This window comes from Haliaeetus leucocephalus, unplaced genomic scaffold, assembly GCF_000737465.1.
Source record: "Haliaeetus leucocephalus isolate CR32 unplaced genomic scaffold, Haliaeetus_leucocephalus-4.0 Scaffold0, whole genome shotgun sequence".
Classification (NCBI taxonomy): Eukaryota; Metazoa; Chordata; class Aves; order Accipitriformes; family Accipitridae; genus Haliaeetus; species Haliaeetus leucocephalus.
In genome coordinates, this window is record NW_010972436.1 from 27,616,381 (window position 1) to 27,628,914 (window position 12,534).

Consider the following 12,534-nt stretch of genomic DNA (forward strand, 5'->3'; position numbering starts at 1 on the left):
GCTGGCCAGCAACAAGTCTCCCCCTCTCCTCACCACCAGATGCTCCTAGACAGCGCTGAGATCAGGATTAGAAATATCCCAGATTTAGCTGGTGTCTGGCTTTGGCTGACAGCTTTTCTGCCTCTGGATTAAAAGGCTCAGTGCCTCTGAACTCCTGTTGCAGCTCTCTGGCGTGTGAAACAGGCTTTGCAGGGTGATGAAATTTGTTTTAATCCTTGTGGTTGGTTGTTCCTGAGGGCCTGTCCCAACTCTTTGGAGTTGGCTGTGTAGCAGATGGGACTGAAAACGGAGAAGGTGGTCTGTGGAGGCTGTGATTTCATGCTGGAGATTGCTGTGAGATGTCCCAGCTCTCCTTCCTTTCCAGAGTCATATAATATAGTCTCATCAAAACCTACAAGGCTGTGGCTTTAGGTGCCATTAACATGTTCTTGTAACTCTGAATATCTCCCTTTCAGCAGTGGTGGGGCTAAAAAAACTTGCTGAAGGGATTTGACCTGACTCCCAGTGCTCTCCACCTCAGTAGCTGCAGTCAGGACACCCATATTGCTGAGATCCAGTCTCGGATTTAGGTTAGGTGTCCTTATTTGTCATTTCTGCTCTACACTGCCTATGTGACTTTGAGTTAAATGAACTCCAAGGATGAGCTGGAGGGAGTGAATCTCCTCTTTCTTGCCCTTTCTTGTCCTCATCCCACCGTGAGTTATTTCCCAGAGGAAGGGGAGATGTCAGAGACTCTCTTGCATCCTCTGCCTCCGCTTGGCACAGTCAGGCTCTGGTCATTGGCAGTGGTTTCTAAGCACTAGTGTAGTATCTGCAGCTAAACAGCTGAGTAACAGTTGTGACGGTTGTCCAGACACTGAGAGCCCTCACGGCAATCCAAGTCAAAGACCTTTGCTGCAGGTCAGTGATCTGGTGTTCCTATTTTCGTCCACCCACGCAGTGTCTGTCGTGTTGGTATTGCTGTCTGACAGCTTTCCTTGCCTATTTGCAGCAGCACTTGAAACAATTTCTCTGTTTATGCTCCTGGAATAATTGTACCATAGTCTGGTTAAAAGGCAAGCCAAGCAACCCACCAGATTCACACCACCACCGTGAAGGCAGGCAGAGAACAAGCGAACTGCATGTGGAGAAGGAGGCTTTTAGGAGGATGGTGGCTCAAGATCAGGAGAACATATGTCTATGTAGTCAGGGTATGTGGACCTAAACCACTGGCACAAGACGATGTCATTAAGATGATGGTGAGAGATGTCTGAGTTGGAGATGAGGACCCAGGCTGGCTTTGTAATCGCAAGGTCAACTTGCAGCACTTGCTTCTGATTTCAAAATATTGCAACTGATTTGAAGCCTGAGCATTGACCTTCTTGGTGTGGTTGATGGATTGTCTCTGGCATTGCTTACACTTGGGTGTAGATTAATACCAGGTTCAATCTGCTTCCTGCCTCCTGGTCCCACCGCAAGTGCAGTGTTGGTGGAGGATGAGAGCTGCTCAGCAGGCAGTACTAGGTTGAATTTGCTGAATTTATTGATATTTTCCTCGATGAAGGTAGTGGGTTAAATATAAAACTCAGTATGTTTCCTCTACTCTTCTTTTTTCAAAGAAGCTGCCCATCGACTAACTGCTGCTGTATAGACCTTCCAACCATTGACTAGCAGGAGATGCTAACCTAGTGACTAATAACAGTCTGAAACCACTTTGAACTAACTGAGTTTGGTTATCTGGACAAGAACTCATATGTATTCGATTTGATGTGAATCAAAGGCAATATAGGAGGAGTGCAGATGGCACAAATCAAAGCTATTTTGGAACTGAACAATTTTGAACTGGAGCCCTCATTATATAACTAAGATGCTCTTATGGCTTCTAATGTGTTAAATGTCCCTGTGAGTTCCAAAAAGATGATTATGGCCATTTCAGACAGGAGCTGAGATGCAAACTGAATGGCTTTCCCAAGGTTATGCAGCAAGCTGATGATGGAGCAGGAGACTGAAACCAGCTCTCCTGAATTCCTGCTCGGCACCCGCTGCATTTTTCTTCTAACCAAACCGCAGATTTTATGTCTGGTAGTGAAGCCATACATGCATGAACCAAAATCTTTGCACTACAGACTGCTTTGGACTGGGCTGAGAATAGACAAAGACTTTCTTTTCCAGTACTTTGTTTTGCTACAGGAGCTTGCTACAGTGCTAGGCTATGTTGGGGTGCTTACAGTGGATGGATGGATGTGCATGTGTGTGTTCGCTGAGGGAGTGGAGGAATATCTATTAAAGATATAGCACAAGCTTGGTGGTCTCTCACTGATTCTTAACAACATATAATCCTTCCCATCTAATTACTCCCAGCCATGGCAAAACATATAAATAGTCCCTTGAGACCCAGCAAAAAAGGACCTGTGGTTAATTGACTGATTTGGCAACCAACCCTATACCCTTCTGGTCAACGCAGCACTTTCTCCATGGTGTCACACTAGCAAACAATCTGCGTATTTCTGCGAGGGTGGCTTTATCCTATCCCGCCTAGTTTTAGTGTCTCTTGGTAGACGTTCTCATTTAATTATTATTTTACTTGTTTTTTTACAACCTTGATGGGCCGACTGTAATTTTGCCACCACCAATGAACTAATCACTGAACGTGTTGTGGCTGTGATGGCTCACAAAGTTATATGATATGACCTCAATTGCTAATGAAAGGGCAAGCTTGTCTAGTGTGAGGATGAGGTAATTAGACCAGGACTTCTCCAGCCTTCTCTTTATTGAAAAGTAGGAGCTCTGAATAGACCACTTATTAAAAAAGCAATTTCCCTTCCTTTGCCAAATCTACGCTTGCTCATTCAGCTATTCTTTCAGAGGGGTCTTGGGTGGAAGGGGTATGTGTTGGGGGGAGATGTGTGTATGTGTCAAGGGGATGTGGGGGACTGGTGGTGGTGAGAGAAGTCAACTGTATTAAAGGTCCGTTGCCAGCAATGAAGTTTCTTGGTTATATTAAATGAAGCACAGGCAGCCTTGCTAAAGCTCTCTTCTTCTCTATATCCTCTCCCCTTTTTTTTCCCCCTTGTACACACAAGTGCAGCCCTCTTTTGTAACCCATTAATGAAAAGTCGGAATATTAGAGCACTCAATTAGTTCCACTGGGCTTGAGTAAGTGATGTTTTAATTAAATTTGCCCAGTTTCTCAGCAAAGTATCATTAAACATGACTTTCCAACTCCCTCTCTGGAGCGTTGCTAAGTTTCTTAATCCCAGGAGTGCTGACCTCTTCCAGAGGTATGTCTGGTCAAGCATGTCTTACAGATCCAAGGGGCACTATTAAAGGGGGCTGCTGTTACCCAAGAAAAAAAAAAGATTGTCATGTTCTCATTCCCTTTTCCCTTTATCCTTTCGGAAGGAGGGACACAAGGAAGCCTTTGCTTTCAGGACCCTGAAGTCAGGGCTATAACCACAGTCTCCTTGAGAGTCAAGAGTGTTTAGCGCAAAACTATCGGAGGGCAGAAATGGAGAACAAGAAAATCCCCCCTCTGGCCCCCACGAGGTCTCTCTTTAGGCAATATCCCCCTTGGAAACTGGTTCCCTTCATGAGGCTTCCTTAATTGTTTTCGCACGATATCAACCCGTGTGTTTTGGTCTGCGCAGACTCTATGTGTATTTCTGCAGGGTCCTTGTCACCCGTGTTGCTGTAGGGTTCAAGTCCAGACCCATCCTGAGACATGTTAGCCTGCATCTCTGAAACCCCATGGGATGCTCTGGAGAGGACAGTGGGAGGTGCATGGACTTTTCCTTGCTGTTGACTTGCTTGGTTTGGAATTCCATGCAAGGAATGGCTTTTCCCCTTAGGCAGTGCTGGCAGGGATCTATCTCAAGGGCTGAGCGTGCCTCCTGTGCTGGAGATGGACTCTCCATATCAGGTAGATGTTTGCCCAGCTATCATCTGTCTGAGGAACTTCACGAGCTATCATATAACATGTTATCAGGGCATACCACCCTCTTCATTTCTGTATCTCCATTTTACAGAGGGGAAATTGAGACCCAGAAAGATTAAGTGACTTACTAAAGGTCACACACAGGCGTAGCGAAGCAGAGACTTGCAGCCTGGGCTCCTGTTGCAGAGACAGTGTTTACAAGCACTGCCCATCCTGTCCCATACAGCTCCTACTAGCAAACACGATTCCAGTCAAACTCCAGAGTTTAACAGGCAAGCTTAAATGCTAATCCCTCTGTTTTTCTGCACCCTCAAAAAGTGTAATAATTGCTCTGTTTGAGACAAATCCGTAGGAGCTTACTAATACGGTTGATGCATGGAAAAAAAAAAAGGAGACATAACGCATCCTTTAGGCAGTTTCTTTAGGGGTGTGTTTGCAGTGAGAAATCTAGCATCACGCTTTTACTGAGGTACAAATCAAATGTAGCAAATAGCAGCCTCTCTGAGACTAGCTCTTGACTTTGTATGTACAGATCAGTTTGCAGGGCCACCACTGGTATTAATTGCTCCAGGTTATGACAGGTAGGAATGCATAAGCATGCTCTCTGGATTTTTCCCCTCCTTCTTTCAGGCTGAGATTGGCTCAGCCAAAGTCTTTCGAAGGCCTGGAAATCAACACTCTGGAAAAAATTGCTTGCTGTGTCCCATAAGTAATTGCAGTTAGTTGTTTCTGTAGAGCTTTCTTTGCATGTGAAGCACACTAGGAATACTGAAGGGGGGGGGGAGAATACTTTTAAAGTTCTCAATTTAAAGTAGGGTTATGTTATTATTCTATGTTTAAGTGGTTTTTATGTTAATGCATATTTCACTAAAATATGAGTGTTCATATTTTTAAAGAAGGGTAGTGGAAAGGGAAAACTGTACTGAAAAAACAGTTTGAGCACAGGCTCAAAAGAAGGGCTTTTTTTTTAATGAGAGAGAAGAATAAAGGCAAGGGAAAAGAAAACTTCTAACTACCTGGGAAACTTTTCTACATTGATCAATGGCGACGGCCAGTGTTAGGGGACAAGTCTGGCCTTCTAGTTGTTCGGGCACTGTGAAGAAATGGGGACCGTGGCTGCTGTCCAAACAAACAGGAATACTTGAGCCGAGAGAATAGCTAAGCCTGTTTAAATTGAAGGAGGATATGTATATAGAGGATGGAAGAGATTTGATTTGTAAAGAAGCATCCCAAAGTCATTTCTGAAGTAAGGCAAGACGAGGGCAGGCTTTTTCCTGGATGATCTGACTCGAAGGAGGTTCATCTGCTCCCTCCTCTCCCCCAAACCATAGCGAATGGTTTGAAGCCTTGGAGCCGCAGACCAGCCATGACGACATTGGAGCTATAACCGAGGAATTCCCACGGCTGCGCGTCCGCTTCGGACTGCTGCTGCCCAGACAAGAGTTGTCTGAAAACCACTGCCAGAGCCCCGTGACCCAGCTGGGAATGAATGGGAATCTGTCCTCAGCATTTCAGCTAAAACACTGAGAAATTGTGTGTTGCAGCATGTCTGAGACTGATCATTATGGGGGCACTTAGTCTGAGCTTCGTAGCAAACCATTGTTGTGAGGAAGGATTACATGTTGCATAGCAATGCTCTGCTGTGATCCCTTTTCCCTATGGCTCTTGTAAAGCCATTTGGGCAGGCGGTCCTGCAGTGCTATCTAATTTCCTTTTAGCAGCAAGCACCAATACAGACAGTTCAGTCTTGCTCTATCATAATTGTTTTCCTCATTGTGCCTTTGTCAGTAGTTGGTATTCTCATGACAAGATCAATGGGAGTTTGTTCTTAAGTCAAACGAACTAATTTGCTCAAAGAGCTTTATTTTCGTCCAAAACTACTCTCCTATTTGTGAGACTGCAAGACCAGGTGGTTGTTCAGAGGAGAGTGGGAGGGCATAATTTCAAAGTTTGATGCTATCCCTGATCCACTGATTGTCTTTGTTCGACTTTGCTTTCATGGTAGAAGCTCGCTACAGCATATAACACGATGAGGATTCAAATGCACACTTGTGGTGTTACTCCCGAGTTACTAGGACCCTGATGTGTGGTAGCTATGGTGTTTATCCCATGGGGAGCATGATATGTTTTGTGCTTTGGATTTAAACTAATACACTTTGCTTCTTTTCTTCACATCTGTGACAAGATAGAAGCATGCACGTGGTGACTTACCATGGTGTAGATGAAATACGATTATTTAATAAGCAGTGAGGCCGTGTGCATTCAAGAGAAAAGTTCAAGTCTATGTAGGATGGAGGCAGATCAGGCTCTGAGCTGTGTGATGTACCTTGAAAAGAAAACAGGAGCTACCTCTGGCTCTTGAAATGATAAGCTTGTGTTAAAAGTCTTATTCTGCCTAGACTTTTTTGATAATAAAAGCTAAGTTATTCTTGCCTGGAAGTCCCTCCAGGTTTGAAAGCATGATCTAGACATTTACTCATTTGTCTCGGGGCCCAGCCAGGAAAGGTTTCTCCTACACTGCTCCAAGCAACCTGCTGACTTGGATAAGTTTTGCTCTGCTTTCTGGAGGAATGAGGTGGATTTAAATGTCTCTGACAGGAGCCTGCAACAAGAGGAGGAAGGTCTTTGTGGAAGCTGGGGAACAAGGCAAGAAACTGAAGGGCTTTGCCAAGATTCATTTCGGCTCGTGGGTGGTTAGGGGCCCGTAGGCAGCAGTTCTCCATCACACATCACCTCGAGTAGCTGCATCGTGACTGACAGCGGCAGGGGAGGCTGGCTGGGGAAGAAATTTTTCTAGGATTTTAACTATAGCTGCCTTGTAACATTCTTGAGCCCTTCCTGGTCCTTCAAGGAGAAGGTTTACGGGGCAGTTGGGATGCACCATGCTTGCACAGTGGCCATATGAAAATCCACATGCTGGATTTCATGAACTGGTGCTTTCATGAGAACGGGGACAATGGAAACCTTTTATGCTTTGGTCCACCAGTGCATGACATCTAAGCTGTCCTAGGCACTGCTTAACAAGGAGCTAGAAGTGGGTCAGGAAAAAACAGACTGGGATTCAGCAGAGGCTTTGTTCATCAATGTTTAAGCCCAGACAAGGAAAGTAGGATTAATCTACCTGAATATATGTATTTCTACCCTTTGAGAGACCTTGATGCCCCTGGAGGGGCAGCTGGTGGTGAAGAGCAATGTTTTACAGCACCTCAATGCTAGATGCTGATATTTAGACACCTGAATTTGTCCCAGAGGGTGGGATTCTGCTCATAGGTTAAGATGTCTGAACTGAGGTGCCTCTATGAGCTGGGTCCTGAGGCTCCTGTTAGTGAGTAGAGATGTGGTCAGCACAGTTGGCGGAGCCTGGAGACCTGTTCAGTGGAGCATGTGCAGGTGTCTGCTTTGCTGCAGGATCCTCTGCCTGCTTTGGCTCCACTGAGCCGGATGGGAGTTTAGAGGTGTTTCTCAAATGCAGGCATTTAAACTCAAATGTCTGCTTCAGTGAGGTCAACCCTGGCTGGCTGGCGTGATTCAAGTGCCTAAATCTACATGCCTATTCCTGACTGAAGGTCTGCTGCCATCTGCTAGCTGCCAATCCATCAGTATCTGGATTTTCAACACGTGTTGTGCCATATCTACCAGCCCCATGTGGATGCCTTGGATATACTGCACCTGCAACGTCAGCTCTCCCACCGAGCTCCGGAGAGGTGGTTCCTGACAAGAACAACCCTGTCTCCAGGTTCCCTTCCTGCCTTTCATGACCATGCCTTGTTCAACCAGCTCTAACTCCAGCCAAGCCTGCCCATAGGAGCGTGTCTACCAGCTGCGCCAGCTCCTGTGGGTTTCTTGCTTTCCCATCTCCCGTAAAATGGTGGTCGACTCCTTTTCCAGGTGGAGCAGATGTGAATGGCTTGGGGGAGGTGGAAGGGTTGAGAAAAGCCTGAACTGATGAATGACTGCAGTGTGCAGCCCTTCTGCATCTCAGCAATTTTGCCCAGTTTGCTGATGCTCTGGGCGTGAAATCAGGTATAGGAGCTTTGTTTCACATGAACTCAGCTCTCACTTCTGGACAACCAGTGAAATGTGACTTTACATGAGGGACAGTATGGGTGAGGGTTGGGGTTTTTTTCCTCGGTATTGAAACGTGTTCTGTACGCTCTTGTCTAACATTGTGAGATTTCTTGCAGAGTTGGCTAGACGCTTTGGCACACAAAGCGTGACAGCCCCTAACCAAGCCGGCCCAGCTGAGTACTATAAGCAGTAACACATCTCTCTCTGTAACCCGTCACTTGTTTGAATGCTACTGTGTATTATTGGATTGCATTTGAAAAGGTCTTGGCTGTCGCAGGAATGAAGTGTGACCATTGGCCAGGCTTTGCTGAAGGCCGTATTATGCACAGTGTCTTTCTAAAAATGTCTCTGTAATATCAGGATTGGGCCAGACCCCAATTCTGAGTCCATGACCTATTGCACATTTGCACATGGTGCTCAGCAGGACTCATGCAGCCAAATAATTAAGAACCGGATGGTCAGGAAATGGCCTGGAGCCAGTCCTCTGCTGTCATGAGGCCATAATGTAGGCAGATGCCATAATGGGCAGAAGGGGGAGATTTTTTTTTTTCTTTTTTAGATAACGTAGATGCCCAAAGGAAGGGCACTTTCAGTAGTACCTTGGCAGGAGGCAGCTCTATAAAACAAACTCTGCTTGAACTTATTTTAAGGGGTGGTTATACCGTACCCATTTAAAATCAATATGTAACCTATTCTGGGGGAAGCGGTGGGGAGGAAGAACTAGAGCTGTGAATATCTGTTTATAATCTGTGGACAAAATGCAGGTTACCTGTGGCTGTCCAAATAACATGTCTGCTCTCATGTTGCCCATGAAGGAGTCCCAGGCATAAATCTATCTCTGGAGAAGCTGAGGGAGAACATTCAGATGCTATTTACAAGGAGATGGATATGCTTTTGTGTCATGAAGCATCTTTATTGCAGCCTGATTCAAATGGGATGGGATGCTTTGTTTAGCATCAGTCAATTTTATGGGTATGGGATCCTTTGCAGGACCCGGGAGGCTGTTGCCACCTTTGTCTCTCTCCAAGATGAATAACCGTTGACTCTCTCTTTGCTTTCTTCTCTTCCCGCTACTGCTTCTCCTTCCCGTGCTGCTTTTCCTGTTGAAAATAACTGTGTCTTTCCATTCCCTCTATCTTGTATGTGAACACTGTGGTTCCACTGGCTCTGCTCTTCCTTCTGTATTTATGTTCTGTGGTGGTCTGAAGAGAGCTACTCCCATGCAAGCTATCCCCAAGCAAGATCTGGACACCTTTCTATATGGAGACCAACTTTCTTCTGCTTCAGGAATAAATCATCATATGCATTTACTTTATGTTGTCTTGAAAAAGTTATTTCCCTCTTTTAGGGATCTGTGAGATGAGTCTTACTTCTCATTACAGCACCCACTGCAACTGTTTGAATTTTAAAATAATACAAGTAATTAAGAAAGGACTTGAAACCAAGCTTTGTCCTTGATAGTTGTAGTCCAGAGGCATAAGCAGGCACACAGTTTTTAACATGAGAGTCCTGACATGGAGGGGGTAGAATCTGCTCAGTTTCCAAGGGTTTTAATGCCTTCCTTTTCTTTTCTACCTTGACTTTGAAGACCTTGGTCATAAGTGCTCTGCTTTTTTTGTGGAGATAATAAAACATAGATTTCTGTCCTAGTTGAAAACACCTTACAGAAGGTTCTGCCACTACCTTATAGAAGTTATGCTAGCCTGGGCCTTGGACCTTGCAGCCTGTTCCTCCCTGGACAGTGGTTTGTGTAGACCACCTTCGGGTGCAGCAGCCCCTGACTGCCTGTGTGATGCTGTTTCCCTTTATCCCCTCACTAGAGGCCTGACACCACAGCGTTTAGCTAAGTAGCTTTTCCACCCCTGGGTCAAGTTCTTTGTAAACACTTGTGGCCTTGCTTGCTGTGTTGCCTGGTCCAATCTCAGGACCCACTCACCCTGAGGTGCTGCTGAAGCATCAAGGCAGGAGCTGAGGTTCCTCACCCTGACGTGGGGCAGCTCCTGGTTGCTCATGATGGGACAGATGGTGCAGCCTTTAGTGCAGGGAGTCTCTTCCCGTGGCCAGAGCTGAAAATATAAAGTCCTCTTATTTCCTTGAAGAGTGACTGCCCCACATCCTTTCTCTGGTTGAAAATTGAAGACTGCTCCCCTAGTCCTCCCTGCAGCCACCAGCACCATTGTAGTCCCCAGGGGTCACTGCCTGATGGGCTGAGGACTGAACCCACTGGGCTGGACTCTTCTCACTGTAGCATCATCCCAGATTTCATGTTTTTCCCCTTGAAATCATCAGTGTGAGAATCCAGATTCCCCTTCCAAGCTACCTACAGCTGGTGACACAGGCAGAGTAAATCCTGGGGGTTGCATTAAAGCACCTGGAATTGCTGAACCCATCACACAGGGGTCTGTTTTCCATTTCTTCACATCTTAATTTCTCAGAGGAAGGGAGGGCACAGAGAAGACCACGGCAGCCTTGGGCTTCACCCTGCATGAAAACCTTCGTTAAACATGCATTTGGCCAGCAAGCCGTAGTGCTTTTTTAAGAGCACATGCAGTTGTCTTCACTGCTAGCAGAAAAAAAGTGGCAGGTCCTTTTGAACATGCTACCGTACTCCGGAATAAAATCCTGAATACAGGTTGGAGAGGTGGAAGCTACCTGGATGTTTTTGGAGCTGCTGGTTTTGGTGATGGTGATTCAGGCTGTTGTTCTGGAGGGCTTATATATATATATATATTTCAGCTACACAAAGTTTTTTCCTCCAAAGTGAACTGGGTGGGATGCTATGCTTAGTCACTACTGGTGGAAACAGCACAGCTTAGCCATGTTTCCACTGAGCCTGTGCTGCTAATTGGAAGCTGCATGAGTTTGAGGTGGTATCCTGTGCGTTGTGGTACGGAGAAGGTTCCTACTGTCCATGCTCATGTTCTGGAGAATGTGCCACCCCACCTGCGTGTCCGTGTTACAGCAGCACTGTCCCTCTTCTCTCCGTTAAACCAACTCCTTCTACTTCTGTTACATATTATCTCCTTGGTCTTGTTAAAATAGATAAATAGGTGTTAAAATATGTGTTAATCTCTTAGCTGCATCACAGCTTCAGATCTCTGTCTACGTAGATGAGTGCCAGCACTGGACAGCCTTTGTATACCTTACTAGTGTCATTAACTAGCCAATAAAGCAACATTTTGGCAGGTAAATGCCATATTCCTGGAAACTGGGACCCTTCTAAAGCAAGTATTTCCTGTAGTATGTATTTTCCGTCCTCTTCCAACAGATAGTTTTTGTATCATCATCGACTTTGTGTTCCAGAAGTGTCATCTCGCCAACTTTTTTTTGCTCTGTGTCTTGATTTCTTCCCCCATAACTGATTTTCTTTTGGGGCCGTGTGTGTCTGCAGGTCATCAAAGCTGGAGTGGAGACAACCTGTAAATGCCACGGCGTATCTGGATCCTGTACTGTCCGAACATGCTGGAGGCAGCTCTCTCCATTCCATGAGATAGGGAAGCAGCTGAAGCAGAAGTACGAGACATCGCTCAAAGTGGGCAGCACCACCAACGAGGCCACAGGGGAAGGAGACATCTCCCCACCCAAGAAGTCCATCCCAGGTCACAGTGATCAAATCCCAAGGACTACGGATCTTGTCTACATTGACGATTCCCCAAGCTTCTGTATGATGAGTAGATACTCGCCTGGGACTTCGGGAAGGAAATGTTACAAAGACAAGAACTGCGACAGCATCTGCTGCGGGCGAGGGCACAATACGCAGAGCCGGGTGGTCACCCGTCCGTGCCAATGCCAGGTCCGTTGGTGCTGCTATGTGGAATGCAAGCAATGCACCCAGAGAGAAGAGGTTTACACCTGCAAAGACTGACGCGGCTTCTGCTTGATGGCAACCCTTGGTGACGGGCGGTGGCGGTCTATGAGAACTGCATATGGAGACAAACAGGGTTTGATTGACCTTCTGGGATCTGAAAGCTATGTTGAGACATAAGCACTTTGTAGGGTACAGGTGACCCAGCTGTGTTGCTGTTATGTTTTTGTTTTGTTTTGTTTTCCTGTAGACTGAATTTTAATGAGGTCCAACCATGTGGAAATAAGTGCCTGTCACACTGGGGTTAGACACCAGTTGACCTTCACCTTAGCTGTCTACGCAGTTTGACGGATCATTTATCCTTGGAACATCTCGATCGTTTCACCAATCCTCCATGAACTCCTGGGCTAATACGTTCTCTTTGGCATAAATAACCTATCCTTATTGCTGAAGCTTACCCAACTGCTTAGAGAGCTAAGCAGATGCGAAAGTAAGATCTTTCTGCTTTGAATGTGATGGTACGGGAAGCGATCCTTTATTTCCCCTTCTAAAACTGGAGAGGTGTGTGTAGGGTAAGCAGGATCAGCCCTGATGGTTCCTCCAGTGGAGTTTCTGCACATCGAGCAAACAAGGCTCCGACAAAGAGACCCACTGGGAGGGTAAGCTTTTCAACAACAGCTCCATATCTGCGTGCTTTGATCACCAAATACAGCTCAAAAAATGTTGGGTCCACCATGTTGCAGACAGA

General features: G+C 46.0%; 1 protein-coding gene across 1 annotated transcript in view; it reads left to right on the forward strand.

The window, feature by feature from the left end:
• The window catches only part of WNT9A (wingless-type MMTV integration site family, member 9A), a 54,903-nt gene extending 42,647 nt beyond the window's left edge, over window positions 1-12,256 (forward strand). Inside the window, exon 4 of the mRNA XM_010561698.1 lies at window positions 11,373-12,256. Coding sequence (XP_010560000.1) covers window positions 11,373-11,846 — 474 coding nt within the window. The 3' untranslated portion in view covers window positions 11,847-12,256. The remainder of the gene's footprint in view (window positions 1-11,372) is intronic.
• Window positions 12,257-12,534: the final 278 nt, after the last annotated feature.